Consider the following 22,689-nt stretch of genomic DNA (forward strand, 5'->3'; position numbering starts at 1 on the left):
AATGTTCTTCCAGTGAGGATCATAAGAGCATGATTCGCTTAGTGCAGAACATGTACTGTACAGTAATGCTTCAAGCAGAAGGTAAAATAATCCCATTCTCATCATTTCTTCTCAAACATCCATTTACATTAGAGAAGAAACAAAGAATGTTTTGTGTTTCTTGCTGTGGCATGGTTCCAAGCACAGTCTTGTACGCTTGAGTAATTACTCTGTAAAACCAAGGTTACCTGATAAATGTCAGTACATTCTCCAGATAAAAATATGTTATTACAGGCTCTAGGGCTAAATTTGCTTTGAAATTAGAAAAACCTGAAATTTACTTTCATGGGAGGATTGGTTAACCTAAAAACACCTTTCAGAATGAAAACAAAACTTAGTAAGTAATGCTCTCTGTACCTGATCTCCCTGCAGCTGCCTGGAAAACTCCCATTCATGTCTGTCTGCTTGGCCGATATAAAGTGTAGTAAATTACACTAGAGAAGTTGTATTTTGAATGAAAAAAAAATGAAGTGGTTCATTTGACAATGCAGTGGGAAATATGTCAGATTCACAGTACCAAGTTTCATTGTAGAAAAATAAATGTTGCCTATTTTTGGGACGACCATTAGCTCCAGTATTCAGGTCTTTTTATACTCTAGTTTTTTGACTGTGGCACCTATATCATTCATCGCAGGAAGGTTGGGGTTCAGCTAAATAGATCCTGGTAGAAAATGTGGATCCGCGCTTTATGGGTAGCCCTGATTTAATATCAAAAATAGATGCTGGAACAGGGGAGGTACAAGCAGGGGCCGTCACAAGGGGGGTGTGGCCTGTACCGGGTGACACCATCACGGGGTAACATTAAATGACCGACAATCATTTTGGTGTCACCCCCTCTGAAAAGTCGGGCACTCGGTCATGGACCCGGTGTCCCCTCCTCTCTTTGGCGTTCATCACCAAGATTGCCGCCGGCAGTAAAGTGCATGCGATGTTCACACTAGCCCATCTGCTAAAAAAGCATCATTTAGTAGCTGGGCTAGTGCACTGTGACGACTCCAGTATTGTGCGTTGTATCGCACACTGTCGAAGCTGTCAATATTTCCATTATTTTTTTATTTTTTTTAACGTCATGGAGTGTACAATGTGTTCACTCCATTCAGGTCCCTGCATGTCAGCACAGTCCGCTGTGCTGCAGTGCGGCGACCTTACGATAGAATGCAATGCTCTGAATTAAAATGCCCACTGCATTGTAGTGTGAATAGGACATATACTGTAGAAGACAATTGTTTTCTATGTGTCCTAGTCGTGACCTGTGTTGATTCGATGTTGCACAGTGCAGGTCACTGCACTAAGTGTGAGGATTAAAGCGAGCGTGACAGAGAGTTTTAGTGTGAGAGTTAGGGTTTTAGGTAGGGTTAGTGAGAGGGTTAGAGATGGGGTTACAGGGAGAGTTAAAATTATGGTTTTGGGCAAGGCTAGTTTGAGGGTTAGCATTAGGGTTACAGAGAGGCTTAGAGTTTGCGTTACAGGGAAAGTTAGTTTAAGTATTAGAGTTAGGTTCAAAGGGAGAGTTAGGGATCCAGGAAGGAATAGAGTTAGGGTTACAGAGAGGGTTAGAATTTGCATCACAGGAAGAGTTAGTTTGCATGTTAGAGTTAAGGTTACAGTGGGAGTTAGGGTTACAGGGAAAGTTAGTCAGGGATCCAGAATAAGTGAGAGTTAGGGTGACAAAGAGGGCTAGAGTTTGGGTTATAGGTAGACATGTAAGCCAGCAAGAAATTTGTTTAGTTTCATTTCGGATATTTCATTTTTCAGGATTCGAGTCTGAAAGTCAATTTGTTTCTAGCATTCGGATTTGTGCACAAAAGTGACATTAAGGGGGTTATTCACTAAGCAGCCGAGTGAAAAACTGAGCCGAAGTGAAGTGAGCCAAACGCTGTTCGGCAATTCACTTCATCCCTGTATAGCTGATTTCAGGCTTGCTTCGGCTCCCTTCGACTGAGCCGAAGTGCAGAATACTGAGCCGAACCTCTGGCAGTTCACTCACTGTCGTTCGCCTCCTATTCTCATAGGGGCCGAATGGCAGTGATTGAATAGTTAAATGCCGCCAAAAAAAAAATGTAAATGAATGGGGATGGGGACAAAGGACTCTTCCCCCTGACCTGTTGGTTGTGGGGGTCTGTGGGTGGGGGGCTTAATTTAATCGGGGTACCCCCTTTAATAAAGGGGCACCCAGATGCTGCCCCCCTTGTGAATGAGTAACGGGTACTCATTCACTAAAGGGTTAACAATTGATCCAACGATGTAATCCAAAGATTAATCGCGATGTCCAGCATTGTCCGCGGCGACGACGACTCCTCTAAATAAAAAGAAACCCGACGCCCGCTGACCAGTCCGCACCTGAGGAACTCCCGCCGCAGAATGAACAATATGACATATGCCGGCAAAATGTTAACGGATAGGCAGAGCTAGCAGTGACATCACCGCTGGCTCTGCCTATTTGTCTTTATTTTGCCGATACCTGTCATGAGTCTTCTGAAGTCCCGTCCAAATCAAAACAAATGGGCTGAGCCAGCGGTGATGCCACTGCTAGCTCCGCCTATCTGTGCCGTGCTGTTTGTTGTCATAGAATGACAGGCTACTGTTCTGAAATGACCTGAGGACAGTAGCTTGTCATTGCATGATAACAAATGGGCGGAGCCAACAGTGATGTCATCGCTAGCTCCGCCTATTTGTTTATATTTGCGTGGAGAACATTCTTCCTGCTTCGACTGTGTGTTCGGCTCAGCCTACTCATTCACAAGGGGGGCGGGATCAAGGTGCCCCATTTATGAAAGGGAGAACCTAGATGCAGATGACCCCCCCTTGCCTGCAGACCCCCCACAACCACCAGGTCAGGGTTGTGGGAAAGAGGCCCTTGCCCTCATCGGGGTGGGGACAAGGTGCTTTTCCCTGGTGTCCCCCCTGAAAAGCACCTTTCCAATGCTAAGGGCATGTGGCCTTGTATGAGGGAGGGGGGGCTCGCTCATGCCTGCCTGGATTAAAAGGTTTTTGGATTGTTTTTTAGTTGGGTTAAAACTCCACCCCCTTAAAAGTCCCCCCCCCCCTCAATGCATACCATCTGTTATGAATTGGGGGGCACGCTGTTTATTTTTTAAATTATTATTTCTGTGGACTGTTTAACAATTTAGTGTATTCTGTGACAACTGTCAGATTCTTTGTTTATATTCGGGAATTGAATGTCGGCAAAGAAGCAGAAGCACATAGCTCTCAGCTTCTTTCATTGTTTATATTTTGTAACAATATTCTATTTCTTTGTTTTCATTCGGGATAGAAGTCCAGAATGTCAACAAGGAGCAAAGACGCCAGAGAGCTGTAAATGACAGCTCTCCTACTTCTTTATTTAGCTCTGAATGAAATTCAGATGTATCCAAATTTCGTTATCAAACATTCCGACACATTCGGATTTGTTAATTCTGTCATTCAGAAATTCAGATGCATTCGAATGTACACATTTCCCAGAATTTGTACGAATTTCATTTTGGAACGAAACAAATCGCACATGTCTAGTTATACAGAGTTATTTGGAGTGTCAGTTGGGTTAGAGTTAGGGTTACAGCTAGAGTTAGGGTTACAGAGAAGGTTAGAGCTAGGAATTCAGGAAGGGTTAAGAGTTTGGGTTAGAACAAAGGTTAGAGTTAGGATTTGGAGAGTCAACATTAGAGAGGGTGTGAGGATTACAGTTAGGGCTAGTTTGATGGTTAGGGTTATGGTTCTCCGAGGGTTAGATTTAGGTTTGCAGTAAAATTTAGAGTAGTGCAAGAGTCAGGGCCATGTCCAAACTGGCAACTTTGTAGCAGCTAGAAATCTTTCTGCATATGCTAGTTTTTTTTCTTGAGTGATTTGTAGCTAGATATAGAGTTGTTGCTGTGATTGACTACAATGCTTATCTATGCAGCTACAAATTGCTGGTGTGGCATGATTATCAGCTGCATTGGATAACACGAGTAGCTGCTGAAGCTGGCAATTTTATTGCTAGTGCAAAAGCTGCAAATAGTCAATTTCTCAGTGACTGAGCATTAAAACGCTTGGAACTTCATCAACACAAACCTTTCCGTGGTTCATTTTTCTCCTAACAATAAAAAGGTTAAGGTAAACAATTCTGTGGCTCCTACAGAATTCCCCTTGTGACTTCAGCCTTAGAGTTACAGGAAGGGTTAGTGTGGCTTAGATTTAGGGTTAAAGAGTTAGTGTGAGGGTTAGATTTGGGAATAAAGGTTGGGTTACAGGCAGGGGCGTATTTACCGCGAGGCAAAGTAGGCATTTGCCTAGGGCGGCACCTTCCTGGGGGGCGGCCGTAGTCAAACGCCTTGTGAAGAGGGTGGGAGGACGGATGGACCCGGACAGCGCAGCCGACGGATGGGATCGTGACTCAGAAAACGAAAAGCAGCCGGCGGCCACTTGATCTCACTGCTTCCTGGGTCACAGAGCCGCTGTGAGTGACCCAGGAAGCAGTGAGATCGATTAAGTGGCCGCCGGCTGCTTTTCGTTTTCTGAGTCACGATCCCATCCGTCGGCTGCGCTGTCCGGCTCCCGTCCGTACAAGTAATCCTCCCGGGGGGGTTCGCTGGGCGGGCTTGTAATCTCTGCTTGCGACTAGATTTAAACCCCCCCGGGGGGGGGGGGTGCTAGTAAGGTGCCGAGGGCGGCCGAAGCTTGGCTTGCCTAGGGCAGCCAAATGCATAAATACACCACTGGTTACAGGGAGGAATAATGCGAGTGTTAGGATTATAGGGAGGGTAAGGGTGAGTGTTGGGAGACAGGGAGGTTTAGTGTGAGTGTTAAAGTTACAGGGAGGGTTAGTGTGAATTTTAGGGATTACAGGCAGGTTTGGTGTGAGTGTTGAGGATTACAATGAGGTTTGGTGTGAGTGTTGAGGATTACAAGGAGGTTTGGTGTGAGTGTTGGGATGACAGGGAGGTTCAGTGTAAATGGTAAGGTTACAGGGAGGGTTAGTGTAAATTTTGAAGTTACAGGGAGGTTTAGTGTGAGGGTTGGGGTTACAGGAAGGGTGGGGTTACCGGAAGGGTTTGTGTGAGAATTGGGGTTACAAGGAAGGTTAGTGTGAGGGTTGGGATTACAGGGAGGTTTAATGTGGGTGTTGGGATTACAAGGCGGGTTAGTGTGAGGATCGGGGTTACGGGGAGGTTTAGTGTGAATGTTAGGTCTACAGGGAGGGTTAGTGTAAGGATTGGAATTACAGTGAGGTTTAGTGTGAATATTACATTTACAGAGAGGTTTAGTGTGAGTGTTAGGTTACAGAAAGGGTTAGTGTGTGTGTGTTGGGGTTACAGGGAGGTTTGGTGTGAATGTTGGGATGGCAGGGAGGGTTAGTGTGAGTGTTGGAATGACAGGGAGGTTTAGTGTGAATGTTAGGGTTACAGGGAGGGTTAGTGTGAATTTTGGGGATTATAGGGAGAAAAATGTGATCACATTTGTCTTCAATTTGATCTGGAAAAATCAATCCAAATGATCAACATGATAGTTAAAAAAGCAATTGTTATATTTCTTTAGATTGTTAAAACAAGCATCTCATTGTACAATCTGATCAATATGTATATGGACAGCCAGAAGGCTTATTCACAAAATCAGAGCAATGATATGCAAAGTACAGTACACTAACAATCAAAGTTCAGTGAACTGTACAGAACAGTTAGGATCATTTCTGTTTGCTTGCTATGGGTTGATGTGCATTGCATCTTACAATTGATATTTGCAATGGTAATGAAGTTTCATCAGAATATATCTTTCCAGAAAACAAGATCTTGCATTTGAACATTGACTTCAGCTCAATCCCTTTCCAGTCACTATCATATTGATGTAAAAAGCACCTTGGCCAATGCTATATAACTAGTCCAGCCTGCAGTGGAGAAATGGCTACATTCTAACAATAGCTGCCATTTCAGTTTCTGGTAGAGGCTAAAGAATTAAACCACCAGAAAATGTCTTATCTCTCAAGGACTCTTTTGCTTAGATGTTTGCACTAGGAGTTTTGGGTGTTCCCTCCTACTATTGCATATCAAAGCACCTCCTATTGCATTCTCCATAATGTAAAATCCAACAGGGACATGGGGAGCCCCCATTATTTATTATTAGGTCTGCACACCTGCAATGAAATAAATGAGGAATCCCAATGTCCCTGTTGGATTTTACATTATGGAGAATGCAATAGGGGGGTGCTTTGATGTGCAATTATAGTAGAAACACACAAAAATCCCAGAAGACCATGAACAGGAAGCAGATATTAAGGAAGGGAGATCTAGCTGTTCGGGTATTCAAGGCATATAAAAAGCAATGGGTAAACCGTAGAAATAACAGAATCCATCTGTAACTAAAATATCGCTCATGGATGAAGTTACTTTTTTCAGTAAGGGCCTTTGGAAGCCTTTTTATGCTGAACTACTCAAATATTAGTTTTGGTTCTTGCCTATTTTAGTAGTAGTAGGGCATTTAAAAAAAATATGAATGTCAGTTTTAGGATTATGCTGGTAGGTTGAATCTGCTCTAGTTTAAAGGAGAACTTATGTTCTATCTTTTCTTTATTAATGCATTCCTTAGGCTAAATAAGTAAATTATGTAATTTACTCTAATTAGCCAAAATGCACAGTAAGGCTGTAAACTCTTATTTAAGGTGGTGGGCGGGGCTAAGTGCCGCAATGAGGAGACATCCCGACGTATCTGACGGGATCCTCCCCACTGATCTTCCTCACTGTGACTGACAGTGATTCTTGAGAGCTGCTGCGCGTCCACGAATATATGGACATGCGCATCAGCTCTCTCCTTACCTGCACGTCGCCGTGTGCCAGCCTTCAAGACATGCTGCTGTGTAGCCCTTGATCCCCTCCCTCCTCATCTGCCCAGCCTACTTCACGACACGTGTAGTGTACAGCACAGTCAGTGAGAAGATCTTGTCCCCACTCACTCTTCCCCCCTCTCTCCCTGCCCTCTGTGACACTGACATACTAAAATGACCGTGGATCGCTGATGACAGAGGGGAAGGAGCCTTCTCTCTCGCTTCATCATTTATCACATATGGGCAAGTCCATATATGATGAATGATGTCACTGGGGATCCCTGCTGATTGGATGCTTGCCAGTCTGCAGGGATACCCAGTGACATCATTCATCATATATGGACTTGCCCATATGTGATAAATGATGAAGCGAGAGAGAAGGCTCCTTCCCCTCTCTCATCAGCGATCCCCAGTGAATTGAGGATGTCAGCATCACACAGGGCAGTGAGAGAGAGGGGAAGGAGCCTTCTCTCTCGCTTCATCATTTATCACATATGGGCAAGTCCATATATGATGAATGATGTCACTGGGGATCCCTGCTGATTGGATGCTTGCCAGTCTGCAGGGATACCCAGTGACATCATTCATCATATATGGACTTGCCCATTTCTGGTAAATGATGGAGAGAGGGATGGCTCTTTATCCTCTCTCTCGCCCCCTGTGTTATGCTGACATCCTAATTACTGGGGATCGCTGATGAGAGAGAGGGGAAAGAGCACTGAATGTGCAGGGAGGCTGAGTCCGTCTCTTGCTGCTGCCTTCTCACTTCAGACTCCGCCTCCCGCTCACAAATGCCAGCGTGCACGAGCTGACAAAACACAGCTGTGCACGATGAGAGGAAGCGCGGCCACAGCAATGAGATCATTTGAAAAAAAAGCCGTGGGCGGGCTGGATCAAATGTTAACGCCCCAAAAAAGGAAAGGAGCTTGGAGCAGGGCTGAAGACGGCCATTTACTACAGGTTTTGAGGGTTTTATCTGTGATGTGCTGCGACTTTAGAAAAAAGGAACGATGCTACTGCAATCAAGGTAAGGGGTATTTTTAATTGCTCTTAAAGTGACATTAAACCCTCAGATTTTTTAACATAAACCAATACTGTAATGTGCGTCTTACCGTAATCCATGGTTGTTTCCCTTCTCTTTGCTGCTCTTCCTTTTAAATCTGTATCTGTTCTCATGCTCTGCAGAACTTCTGTTTTGCAGCAGACTGCCTTGTCTCAGGAATGGATATACGGTGTCTGTGTATTAGTTTCTATAGGCTTGTAACCTGAGCCAGCACTACAGGGAGAGGCCCTGAGCTGAAAAGGGAATTTCTGCAGAGCATGAGAAGACATGAGTATTTAAAAGGAAGAGCAGCAAAGAGAAGGGAAACAACCATGCATTACAGTAAGGCACACATTACAGTATTGGTTTATGTTAAAAAATCTGAGGGTTTAATGTCCCTTTAAGTCATAGTTCTCCTTTTAAGCTTCTTTTTTGGTAGATATCATAAACAAAAAATCCAACAGGAGAGTGGGACTTATTTGTAATAGCTGCTGGAGGTGGATTAATGGGAAAAAAACAGCTTCTATAAATAAACTCTAATAAAGAATTTTTTAATATTGTATTTATTGCAATTACTCATAAGCGTGTTGTGCACTTTACATTTACAATTAGAGTTGTCTTGACACTGAAATGATCACAAGGAAGAGAATTAATAGAAAGTTTAATGGGCAATTTTCAAGTTATTTGTTAAAGTGACACTAAACTCCTAAACCTTAAAAATGCATTCAAGTACCCTAATTATTAACAAAAATGTATCTTATTTGTGTTTCACTCAGCTGTAGATCCTCAAATCATCTCTGAATTGGTGCTGACACTGTTAATAGTTAAGGCACTTGAATGCATATTTAACTCCTGAGTTTAGTGTCACTTTAACTCATGGCAGTGCTTCCTCACAAGAACATTTGATACAATCTGTATTGCGCATTGCATAGATTTACACACAGTCTGATATAGTGGAGATGTGTTATGGCAGGCAGTAAGGTATGTTCAACTTCCTTCTGACTACAGTGGCAGCAAAGCATAAAATGAAAATAATCAACCAAAACCAAAAGAATGTAAACAAAAGTCCCAGCACTTATAACAAATAAAAACAGAACCTGCAGTTACTTGTTTACCTTCCATAGACATATTTAGTCTTACGTGTGATTTGTTGCTGTCATGACCCTAAGAGGATTTAGACATGTGTTTTTACTAAGTTTTTTTTTTCAAGTACTTGTTTTACTTTTTACAGAACTGCATATATTCCTAATACTTACATAACATCCCACATTGGTCTAGGCTGCTTATTTCAGTATACATAAAAAGGAATAACTTCAGATAAAAGTACATTTACTTTTATAATGGTGAGGATAATAATTCTGTAAGTATTTCAGTGTGAGGTCGTTGTTACTCAATCAGTAGAAAATACCCAGAAACAGTTAGGGATAAATACTGTTCATTTACATTTAAAATAGAGCCAAAACATACCATATAATAGTGTCTTATAATTAGATTATATATTATTGTACTGGGGAGGAGAGAAGCTTTCAGGAAACCGAGCAGCGGTGACAGCAGTCAAGATGTTGAGCGGTGCGGGCAGTGACTGCTCCTCCCGGCTCCACGTCCTGTGTCTGGATGGAGAGCGGTGTGGGACGGTGACAGCTGTCATCTTACAGGAGGCGGAGCTCCTGGTGATTGGAGGAGAGTGCTGTGATCTTCCACAGGAGGCGGAGCTCTCATCCCCATCGCCCACCTCCTGTGACAGCCAATTTAGAATGCAGAACGGTGTACAAACACTAGCCGATCAGCTGATCGGTGAGTGTTTGTAAATAACAGGACATAGTGTGCTTACTTTGTCCCAGTTATGAATGAATGGGAAGTGATGTACATCACTTCCTGTTTATTCATGAATTGTGGACATATTTACTCATGCTATATCCACAATGTATGATTGGACAGGAGCACTCAGTATAGAGGCTTTCTGTTCAGCCATAACAGGGGCTGCAGATAAAGAGATTGTGGACTCTGTGTCCTAAATCTCTTTTTCTATTTTAAAAGGGAAATATCAGGGATCTATTTAGACCCCTGATATTCCGCTAGTAAAGTAAAAAAATAAATAAAATAGTTAAAAAATATTTTTTTTAAAAGGTTGATAAAAAAAAAGTAATTTTCCGTTATCAGCCTGACAATTTTTTTTATTTTCGGTTTTGGTCTCAAAATGTATTTTTGGTGCATCCTTAATATATACTGTTTGAAAAGTCCAGTGTACACCCCAGCTTATCCACCACATTTCGAAGATGCCAGAAGTGCAGCCAGGTGACAAGGACAATGTAACTCATGAGCACATGCACTCAGAAGCAGCTGACAAGTGGGTGGAGATGAGTGACATGGGATCTGGAAGACGAGATGGAGACCCATTTTCTTCAGCTTATAAGGCAGTGCAAAAACATGTCTTTGCAATAGTAAATGTGTGATGGATTTGTTCCTTTTTTATTTTTCTACAATAGTCCAAAGTAAGGGGCCTATTCACACCACAACCTGGAGGGTTGCAATGCAAGTGAATTTGTGTATTGCTTTAGGCTGCATTACATTAGGTTCTGTGTGTTGTAGTGCGCTATAGTGCAGGTGCATTGCTGCACACTGTAGATGTGCATTAGAGAGCAAGTGACAATAAATGGCAATGTACAGCAATACATATATACAGGGAAGGGAATTTATTAAAACTGGAGCAGCCAAAATCTGGAGCGACTGTACATGGAAACAATCAGCTTCTCTCTTTCATTTTTAAATCCTGACTGAACAAACTGAAGAGAGAAGCTGATTGGTTGCCATGCACAGATGCTCCAGATTTTTGTCTGCTCCAGTTTTCATAAATTCCCCCCAGTGTGCTGCCAAAACGCTTGTTATGTGTGTTGTGGTGTGAACAAGGTCTCAGTCATATCAATTTGACATACTGCACATAGTGTTTTGGATTTGTATTTTTGTGTAGCCAGCAGATGGAGCTTTAGACTCCTCTCAATGTGTCTTTTCAGGGAATATTTCAGCAGTCTTTTGCTTGATGACAGAGATAAATACATAACACACAAAACTAAAGCTGACCATAGGCTGGTAGATTTTCGTACAAATGTTCATATAAAAATTCTCATCACAACATTCAGTAATGCCATCAGAGACTTGAATGTAGGATGTTGCTTGAAATTTTGTTTTAATTTTAGCATTTGATTTTGGAGCTTCCCGAATGAAAACCACATTCACTGTTAGAATTTTATTTGAGAAAAAAATTCCCATCCTGCTCCTTTATCACTGTGGTAGAAAGAGATTGTGGATTTGAACCCATTAAATATTAAAAAAAAGCAAACAAACATCCCACAAACAATTTTTTTTCCGAACGTCTCATTCCAGTGACTCATTATCAGATGGCTCAGTCTGAAGTTTTAGGCCAGACACAGATGGACAATTTTTTCTAGTGGGATCATGCATCTAAAGTCACACATGATTGTTGGTGATAAATTGCTAGCGATCGCTACACATACAGCTGCATGTATAAAGCCTGAAGTAGGGATCTAAGGCATCCTGAAAGCTTGCATCTCTATTAAGTTATCAAATAAAGGATATCTCCTAAACTAACTGCATGTAGTGGTGATTGGTCGCACAAATTTGGAGCATTGATCTGCCTTGATTATTTAATAATGGTTAATCGTTACTACATGCTACACTTTATTGTTCCCTATCTGTAGTGATGGGTGGTGTTTTTTTGCGCATTTGTACGCATGTACAAAAACACGCAAATTGTAATAGTCGCAAGTGTGAATGAGCCCCTATAGAATGCATTGCCTTTTGTGTTTTGCGCTTTTTCTGGCCACGTCAGTATGCCATACGTCGGTGGCTTTCTCCCTTCTGCCATAAGCTCATGGCCGCTTTAGCCATGAACTTACACCAGAAGGTTTCTCCTGACTCTCCTATGTAAAATAATAGCTGTCATCAGCTGATGAGAGCGATCAGCTGAAGCTTGTCACTTGTATATTACCCTTTTTTCGGCGGATGGCGCACGATTCGGCCCCAATAGACTCAATAGTGTTGCACGAAATCGCGCATTACCGGCGATATTGCGCGACTTGGTCGCTTGATATCGCGTGACAGAAGGGTCACTTTTGCACTGCAAAATGTAAGGAAAGAATGATGTCACATCAAGATTACTGTTGATTGGTTACAGCCCAATGTAGCAGCGACGGAGTCCCGCCCAAAAAAAGTGATATGTAGCGCGATAAAATGTGCATTGTCGCTCAATATCGTGCAATGTAGTTCAAAGCCGTTCAGCAACGCGCAATACCCATGTCGCTCAGTGTGAATGGGGCCTTAACGAAAACTCCAGATGGCCGCCGCCATCATCTGTCATCTTCTCCTCCCTGCCTGGAGCCGCTCAGGTTATCACTCCAATGTTTGTAAACAACTGGGGACACAAAGTACTATGTAGAAAGTAAAAGTATCTTACTGCACTCCTTACCGGATTTCTTGAAAAATTGTATGAATGGGTGCTCGCAGTGACCATGGGGGCGCCGTGCCAATATATGAAATTGTAAAAGATGTTACCAGCACACCAACCTGTAAATTCAGCAACTGTCCATTTTAATGACAGACAATGTCATCCAATAGCAAGTACTTTCGGGGCCTCGCAGGGTCCCTGTCTGAGCCTGATGACGGGGACCCTGCAAGGCCACGAAAGTACTTTTTGACAGTTGCTGAATTTTGCTAAATGACAGTTGCTGAATTTACAGCTTGGTGTGCTAGTGACATCTTTACAATTACATAGTACTATGTGTCCCCAGTAATGAATGAACAGGAAGTCCTTTACATCACTTCCTGCTCATTCATGTGTTTCTCAACTCACTACAGAGGCTTCTACCCATTTACCTATTCACAAACTGGTTGATAGTAAATATTTTACTATCTCCAGTTTCTGAATGAATGGGAAGGCTCTGTACTGAGTGCTTTCCATTCATTTAGAACAGAGGCTGCAGAAAAGTTCAACATTTCAATTTCTTTCTCTATAAAACACAACCCCTTCTCCTCCCCCCCACACACACACCATGCAACAGTGTGCACCATATTGTGGTGTACCCCATGCCCATGCGCTGCGTTTGCAGTGTTTGTTTATTTTGCTTTTTAAAATAACATTAATTTAACTGTGGCAGGGCATGGCAAAACGTTGTGACACATTGCCGTGCGTTGTGATACGCTGTGTTGCAATTAAATGTACGCCTGTATCATTTTATCGCAACACATAGGCCAGCTCAGCGCACAAACGATTTTTAACATAAGTTGCTTATTTACAGTTTTGCGTTACTTCATTTTTTAATTGTTTCGCAAAAAGGCGCAATTTAAAATCTACAAATATTTGTTATTTATTAACTCAATACAGTTTTATCTTTTAGATTTAGTTGGAAAAGTATTTTTTTTTGTGCACTGATACTGATTTGTAGTGTGCTTTTATCAATTGAATTGTGTGTTTTTATTGGTTTATTAATGATTTGATAAACATTTGCGCAATTATCGCAGGACCTGCAAAATTAGTAGCACCATCTTTACATTCTACCAGACCTGTGCTTTCAGAAAATATATGGTTTGGGTCCTTTATATTTAGCAATAGAAATTCAAAACCCTGGGACAAATTGCAAACATGTACAGGCAAGATTTTTTTTTTTGAGCTATGGAGGAAGGGTTAGACCCTCTGTCAAGTTTTTGCTGGGGTGATTCATCCCTCTATTTGCACTGGGTGGTTTTTATTTAGCAAATTATTTGCCATGGTTTCCCTGTGTTGTGACCCCAGCAACTGTACTCCTAGACAGTGGACTACGAAATTTTTTTACACATTTTCAGCACATTTGTTTTAGTACTTGCAACAATTAAACAACTTAAACCATATGCAAACCTAAGACCCCTTTCAGACCATTGGTCTAATCAGGTCCACCTGTCACTTTTTCAGGAGAACCTAATCGGATGCCCAATGTAAGTCTATGGGCAGCTGAATCTAAACAGACGAGTGTCCATTTACATATGGTTGCCCCTAGCTCTGGCCAGGTCCAGAAAAACGACTGATTGTGCCAGGTTGGTGGTAATCTGATGTAAACGGACACGTCTGGAATTGTATTGTAATGTCTTCCTTATATTGTAAAGCGCTGCTTTACAGTATGTACTGTGATATACTGTTGGTGCTATGTAAATCCTGTATAATAATAATGTGTCCATTTACATCCGATTCCCCATAGACCAACATGGGTCCAAGTATTTCATTTTTTTCCCTATCGCAAGATGGAGAAAAAAACTTGAGGAACGCTCTACCGCCCTGATCATGGATCCCCTCCTGATCGGATAGTGTGAAAGGGGCCTTAGAAGTGTTAAGGGGCATTTTGAGCAGTAGAGGGAATTTGTGACTCAAGCTGTGATGTTCAGCAATTCTGTATCTTTATAGTTATTGGCATTGCTGCTATTTGGTAAAGTTGAAAATATCTGTAAGTATTTTTGTTGTTCAAAAACAAAACTTAAAATCAGAGAAGACAGAGAATATGTATATCTGCTAGTGAGATCTCTGTATCGGGTCTGTTTTTTTTTGTTTTTTTTTAAGAAGCACTCCTTGTAGGATGTAGACAGTATTATGATTAACCCCAGGTGAAAGTGTCCATTATATAGTAAATTTCAAAGTGATCAGAGATACAAGTAGGCTTCAGAAACAAACAGAATCAGGCCAGCTCAGACTGTGTGTCTTGCCTTTTAGAAGGCAGAAAGCTGCTTTTACTTCAAGCCCTAATCCTGTTATGAATGCTATGTTGACAATTGTTGAGTGCATCCCCTTCTATAAGATGGAATCAAACAGAGCATCCAGAAATTAGACTTATCTGAATAATAAGAGATATGTACATGATAGATGTTTAATAATAAAATTGTAAAATTGGTAAATAATTTTCAATCAATGTTTAGTTTATGACTTGTATGAAGTGCTTGGTGTTTCTACATCTTCACTGTTTACCATGCTGCCTAATTCAATGTTACCCTAGTTAGTTATATAATGCATACATTTCCTCTAGCTATTAGTTGTACGTTCAAAGGCTTATTAGTTTAAAAACAGACTACAGGCGAAGAATGAGACCCTCCAAAACTTGACATCTTTCAATAAGCAATTGAACTTTATGAAGCACAAACCTTACTTGCAATTAGGAAAGCAATATTTATACTTCAGGTTGAAAAGGCAGGATGTTGGGAAATGTAACTAATTTGGATAGTGACCTTTAAGTGCACCAAAACCAAATAATTTGTAGGCTATGGCACAGGGCACATTCCTGCAAAATTTGTGAGAATCCAGTTCCTAATGGTCCTTGAAATAGATAAACCTGGATTGACTCTGAATTCACAAGTCCATTTAAAAAGGTAAAATAAATATTATGTATGCAATGAACGCCTTAGGAACACCTTGAAGTGTGGTTTAAAGAAAGCAGTTTATTGAATTGTAAGTTTTATTTCCCATATGTATAGTGTAGTATAAAAAAATCTGCCTTATAGGCCAGATTTTATGATGCAGCTGTGTGTAGTTGAGCAGAGGTGGGCACCATGTTCCCGCAGTTGGTCAGTCAGTCAGTATTCACTACTGTACTGTACATTGGTATTTGTGGCATGCAAACCTAAGTCATGTGCTGTATATTAGAGCTGATTTCCTCTATTCCTCACTTAGTGACCAATTCACTTAACGACCTAGTCATATGAACGGAACTCGGCCGTTAAGTGAGGAGTGTCTGTATTAATTTAAGGAAACTGATATTAGTATGTTTTTGGGTTACATAAAGTTGGCATCCCGAATCCAATAGGGTCCAGATATTATTGGCATTATACATTGCCATTTGGGGTAAAGCCAGCATTATAGCCACTTATCACGATATCAGCATGGCAAAGACACCATTATGATATTCAGCAAACTCTTCAAGATCACAATCCATAGGGATTTGCTTGAAAACACAAAGATTGTCAACTATTGTCCTTTGAAACATGTTTACTCTCCTGTGACACTCATACATGTACTGATAGTCAGTATTTTTTTAAAAATAGTTATGACTTCTGTGGGAACAATGTAAATACAGTGCTGAATATTTCTAGCCAGTGCAATACTAGACGTTCTCTTAGATTGTTATAAGTGCCCCCACAGACTGACTCATTTCCATTGGAACCTCTCAAAATTGCAGACATTGGACAATGTGCAGACAATTGCACTCATATGTCTGTAGGTACCTTAAAGCTGAACTCCAGGCAGGGTTGAGGTGAGAGAGGAAGAAGCAGCACATCAAGCCAATCAGTCCATGGAACATGCTCATAGGAGAGGAAAGCAGAATGGCAGAGAGAGGATTAAAGTTGACCTTGCACTGCGTGCAAGTTTCACTTTTTTTAATGTGCCTCTCCCCCTTGCTGCAACACTAAAAAATTAAAAACTAGGGAAAAAAAGTGATATATTATGCACACCTCCAGGGGCTGACATCATCCTGCCAACCAAATCTCAGTAAATAGGGAGTATTCCAAATCTCATGAGAAGGTACTGCAGCACAGCGCTGGGAGCATCTTCTTAGCAAGATTTGGACTACTATCATTTCCAGATTCCGATGGAAAGAGGGCAAAGTCACCCTTGTCTAGGTACTATGGGATGAAACCGGGGAAAGGTAAGTATATTATATAAAATATTTCCCCCACAGGTGATTTTTTACACTTTAACTACCATTTTAGCAAGGGGGAGAGAGGCCTCATTTCAAAAACAATCTAACACTTAACAGTACTGTACAGATCAAGTAGTACATAAAGACTGTTCCAATATATGTCCAATGATTATAAAAAAAGCGATAAGCAAAATATTTTTTATAAGTCTTACAAATGGTTTTCAGAGTTAGTTGTTCCAAGCTGGTTATATTTTTTATATTAACAATCCTTGATAATAACAGAAATGGTTTTAGAAAAAATAAATAAAAACAAAAGAGAAGAAAGGCTTTAAATGTTAGGAAATTGCAATCTGATACCATGTAACTTAAACCTGAAGTCCCCTTTCTTGTACTAAATGACATACAGATGGTCAGCCTTCTTGCAACTTTGGGAAAACAATTGGCCTTTTTATAGTTGTGCACACACATAGCAGCAGCACTATACTTGTATCAGAGCTATTTGTTTCTAATTGTACATCGTTTACTACAAACAGTAATTGTGAAACACAGTATTTTGTCAGGACAGATTAGCAAATGTGTAAGACCACTTAACATTTAAAATCAGAGATACGTGATTCCCTTTACCAAGTTGTATTCAATCATCACAAAAAACTAAAACATATGTATGACAATCTCAAAGGCAAAACCTAGATTTATATATATATGTTTGTTTGCTTTTGCCTTTTTAAAGTCTTAAGCATACTCTTTTAATAATTTACTGTTTGCAAAATTCTAAATCTTACTTGTTGATTCTTCCATTCAGTATATTGCAAACTGTACTTTCTGTTGTAGAGTGACAACATTGATACACTGCCATTAATAGCGCAGTGGCATTGTCACCTTCACATGACTGTAGTCTACCTGTTGCCTCTGCAGTAGTGGGAAGCACTGCTGCTATTTGCAGGCCAGAAAGAGCAGTGCCGTCCCAGGCACGGAAGTGCTGCTTTGGCCTCTAACCCTCCTACAGCCCTAGTTGTGGAGGTAGACACTTGCGACTGCTGGAATGGAACAAAGATTATGGTACTTTTGGGATGACTTTTTAAAATGTTGCACGCAGCGTGGAGCATGTATTGACGCGCAATACCCTGTTCAATACTAGAACTTTTGCCATTAGATCTACATTAAGGCAAAAACTGATTTGATAAAAATAAAAGATTTGACATTAATAATATTAGTAAAAGCATAAATAAATAAAGACCAATATATTGCCAGTAAAGATACAAAGACCCATTCTGCACAAAATCAGACCTCTAATGGAATTGCCATGAACCATAACAGATGCCTGAGATGCTGAAGATGGACTCTAGTCCTAGCACCCCTAAGTGGGGAATTTGAGGGTATATAGGGGAACGTGTGCCTTCGTGTGGACCAACAGACAGGAACTTGTGTGTTGTAATTGAATCCACAGAAGACCTGGCACAGGTGGTGCGAGCGAAGCAATCAAAGTGACACAAAGAATTGATAGGAAGAATTAAGGCAGTAACAGGTACACAAGGATAGCTAGATAGCTCAATCCAGAAGACAGATTAATAGGAAGCTGGGTCAGTAACAGGAGGTCAATCGAGTATTCAGGTTTGGATCGCAGATAACAAGGAAGTAGCTGAAGATCATCCAGCACAGAGTTCAGACAGAGCTTAGTTTAAATAGCCCATCTAGCGCCACTGTCAATGACAAGTGCACGTGCACACACACACACCTATGCTGTGAAGCGCATGCATGGATGCCCACGTCATATGTGCAGAATCCTAATCTACTTGACATGAATGCATGATTACATCTACCAGAGATTAAAGAATAATTATACTTTTGTACAATTATCCTTTAAATGACAACCCCCTCCCTCAAAGGCATATACTTGCCGGTCCATGATCCTAGCAGAGCCACATTTTGTGGCCCAAAATAACTACACAGCTGTCACTGGAAACCCTTATGGCCAGTTCCGAAGTCTTCTGTGCATGTGCGGACATAGTTCAATTCATTCCTATGGAGATGCTGTCTATCATAGAATATGACCCAAGAATAGGTGGCCTCTCCATTGGAGTAAATTAGATTTGTCTGGGTATGCACAGAAGGCTTCAGGGCCAGCTGATAGAGTTTTCAGCAACAGATGTGCGGTTTCCAATGCAACATACAGCGCAGATCTGCCAGAATCGTGGAAGGGTTGGTTTATAACTAATCACACATGTTACAATATTACCGTATAATCTCATTTAGATTCACCAATATGTAGTCTATGTACTGTAGTGCAAGGGCCTGTCTGATTGAATAAAAATTAGAACCACACAGACACCATAAGGGAAGGGGGGGAGGTGGAAGCAGTCCAGCCATGTGATTTCCCCCCCAGCAGCCGTAGGAGGTTCTATCACCGATGCAATAGAACAGATTAGGCAATTAGCAGTTAAGAAGAAGAAGTCAATTCACATGCTCCAGGTAGCAACAAAATTCTGATAACTATCATGAAGTTGGGCCTTGAGTTCCTCTAGCCTCATCGCACCATTCGGCTCAACAACCCATTTCCCAATATTCATTCAGGCGGTGGATCTCCAATGCCTTGGAATCAAGGCTCTCCCTGCCAAAAGGAGAAAGCATAAAACAGGATTTTTTTGCCAATGACAGGGGAGCTTATTAGAATGAACAAAAGGACTGTTTCCGGGGTTTTAGGCCACGGCAGGCCTATAATTTTATTCTATTAGTGTAAAGAGTTTGTGCCGAAATGGGCAAATACATCTGTAAGACCACCAGATATGTAGCGCTATACATTTCTCCTCCCCACACCTCCAACACTGATCCGATACCCAGGGGAACTTTTTATGTTTGGAGGACACCTGTATCACCTAGATAACACTTACAGTTCCTTTCCTCAGCCCGACTCAATATGCTTAATTTAAATGTCAAGAGAAAGGACTTATCCCAGTCAATATCAGTAATGGGGTTGTCCAATTTCCTTTTCCAGTCCTTGGTGAAAATTGGAAACTTTGGAAAAGCATGCAAAAATAAAACACCAGAAATGTTCTAAATCAAGTGGAAACAGCCCTTATTGCATACCCATAGATCCTCGAAAGGTGCCAGGCCCCTTGGAACCCAAGCTACTAAGAGTATCATAGAAGTGTTTCAGTTGGAGATGCATGTGCCAGTCACCTGGACAGGGGATCAGGAAAGTGGAACTTCGTAAGCAGTTTAGGACCAGTAGCCCTTACCGCCTGCATAATCAGAGATGGTTCTAAAGGGTGCCACTTAAAGGAGAACTATGGGGTTAGGGCTTTTTCCCCATAGTTCTCCTAAGGGTAACGGGTGGACACAATCTAGCATCCTCCCATCACCCTAAGCTCAGTATACTGCGAGCTACAGCTCGCTGTATACTGAGACGCCACATTATACCACGGCCTACAGCTCGCAGTATACTGAGACGCCACAGCTGAAACGGATCCCGACAATTATGTCTGGATCCGTCCAGCTGTGTCAGTGACAGCTGGCTCTGCCTATCTAGAAGCAGAGCCAGCTGTACCCGCCCCCTCCCCGGCTGTTCCGCCAGTCAGCGCTGGAGGATCAGAGCGGGGAAGGGGGAATCCAGCCCCTCCCCTGTCACGGCTCTCTGCCGTGGCAGGATCGAGAAGTGAGCGAATGCCGGTATGTGTTCGCTCACTTCCCGATCTACTGAGCCGACCTGTGACAGTTTCATTGTTACAGGTCGGCTAGAACTATGAGGATGAGTGAAAAGCACTCACCTCATAGTTCTCCTTTAAGGAACTTAGTGCCCGAGTTCCACAGCAACAATTAGGAAATATAAAAAAAATTTGAAAAAACACATGCAACCTGTTATCACCGTAGTGATGTGGACAAGGATAGGTTGTAAAAATGCTGCCAGACATCAACAGCATTGTTATGTAACAAAGGATGAAAACAGGTTAAAATCCCTTCTCTTAACACTCTCCCACCCCAACCCCCTTAATTCTCCAAAATACATAGCATTTTGCTACCTACATGACATTCAATAAGGGTTTACATCTACTTTAACAGACCTGCCAGTGCCCACAAGCCCTATAGTAATCCTTCCCTAGGCACTTTATCAGCAGCACTCCCTATGCTTTCCCTATCACAGCTAAAGCCCATAGTCAATATAGCTGCTGGTAACTGTGAGGGGGCTGGCTTATCCAAAAGCCCTCTTATTGGCCCTTCAAAGGCAGCTGACCTAAGTTCAAAGGCCAGGCAGTTCATGGTGTTTACTATGAAGAATACCTGCTTTAATTTGCGGGGTCCGCGAACCACAACCGAACAGGATTTACCGTAGATCCTTGAAAGTGGACAACCCATACCTCATCCCCATTGCTGTATTTACACAGTAACTCCTGGCTGTCATTTTGAAAACCAGGAATTACTGGCAAATGCGAGGGAGGGTGGCAGAAGCCCAGGGTGTACTACACACATCCTGTGTGCTTTGATTTACGTTTTTTTTGGGCATGTGTAGAATGTCTGATGCCCACAACTGGTTAGACATATGATGAAAAGCATATCAAAACCTCTCCACAGTCAGTACCATCTTTGGCATTCATACTCTGAACACATCACAGTCTAAAAGTGAATAATCTGTTTTAGCTAATTTTATTACAATTTTTTTTACAGCAAGGATGTTGCTAGATAGTTTCCCTTTTAAAGATTTATTCTGTTCATTTCATTAAAAAGAACCACTCTGAGTAATGAAATGTAATTAATATTACAAAGAAAGAACTCAAAATATTTCTACCAGATTTCTGGCAGCCTCAATTTCAGTTTCGTCAAAGCAGTTAAAAAAGGCTTGTCTGCTTGAAAAGGGACTAGCTTAAATCGAGGGACCAACCATTGCTTCACATAAATAATTTTAGAAGGACCAGGAAAACTCAGTTTGATGTACGACTCGTATATGCAATTTAATTAATAAATACAAATGCAAGATTGTCTTGGGAAGAGAAGTTACACTTGTCCTCAAAGGGGCTTATTCAATGACAGGCAGCAAAAAGCAAGGATAATATGCAAAGCCCAGTAACCCATAGCAGCATTACTCGTCATTTATATAAAAAGAGATTATCTTCATAGATATAATTTTAGTAAACTGAAGTTTTATTGGGCAGTATCTGTTGCTGTACTTTGCATGTCATCTGAGCTAACATCAGAGAGGGTCACTGTTAATGGGCTGTTTTGTCTTACTAACTAGTCTGTAAAAAAACAAAACTTTTACTTACTGTTTAGGATGTTATTTTATAGAACATGTATACCTTAGCTATGAATGATTGTGTGAGACTGTCATGCACAGAATGCCCGGAGACTGCATCATATTAGCTGTTATTTCTAATTAGTACACATGGTAGAGTAGGCATTGCCAATGATGGCGACACTTTTTTTTTTTTTTTAGTTTTTGCATTAGTGTCCTAAGGCAATGATTTTCCAAAAGATTTTCTTTCAATAACTCAACAGATTGACAGCTGTCATGTTGCTATGCACAATTAGTATTTGGGAACAGGTTTTAGAACACTCAAAGCACAAGCTGACACTGTTGGAAAATGGCAAAGCAATTACTGCAATTAAAAATTAACAGATTTTTATGATTTCATTGTTCTCAGGGTCACGCAAGGAAAAAAAGACCTGCAAGGTGATCTTTACTGAACAAGAATTAAGACAACGCTTGACACCCAAACAATACCATGTCACCCAAGAAAAAGGGACCGAAAGGTAATGTGTGCTTACAAAGTAATTTAACCCAGAACATGAGATCAGTGAAAACCAAGATATAGACAGACAGAATGATGGGGAAGGAAATAGCTCTAGTTAGGTGTCACACATTGGTGACAATTGCACCATCATAACTCCCAACCATCCCTCAATTAGAGGAACTGCTCCTCTTTTAATGCCAAATAAAACTGTCCCTCCTTGCTTCTTAATTCTGCCTCATTTTGTTCTGATGTTTAGACCTCTATAAAAAAATTAATATTTAAATAGCAAAATGTTTTTCTATTCTAGACCAGGCATTTTTAAACTTTTGCCACTGGAGACCCCTTTTTGGCCGAGGAACTTTGTACGTGACCCCAACGTCGGACGATGTCTCTCTCCTCTTTCTCACCCCCCCCCCCAGCCAA

The 22,689-nt window shown here is 41.3% G+C and overlaps 1 protein-coding gene across 2 annotated transcripts in view; it reads left to right on the top strand.

The window, feature by feature from the left end:
- MSRB3 (methionine sulfoxide reductase B3) overlaps positions 1-22,689 on the top strand; it is an 82,291-nt gene that overhangs the window by 23,785 nt on the left and 35,817 nt on the right. For both annotated transcript variants that reach the window (XM_018571286.1, XM_018571287.1), the window contains exon 3: positions 22,177-22,285. In XM_018571286.1, coding sequence (XP_018426788.1) covers positions 22,177-22,285 — 109 coding nt within the window. The remainder of the gene's footprint in view (positions 1-22,176; positions 22,286-22,689) is intronic.

This window comes from Nanorana parkeri, unplaced genomic scaffold (genome assembly GCF_000935625.1).
Source record: "Nanorana parkeri isolate BGI_ZX_2015 unplaced genomic scaffold, ASM93562v1 scaffold1726, whole genome shotgun sequence".
Lineage (NCBI taxonomy): Eukaryota > Metazoa > Chordata > Amphibia > Anura > Dicroglossidae > Nanorana > Nanorana parkeri.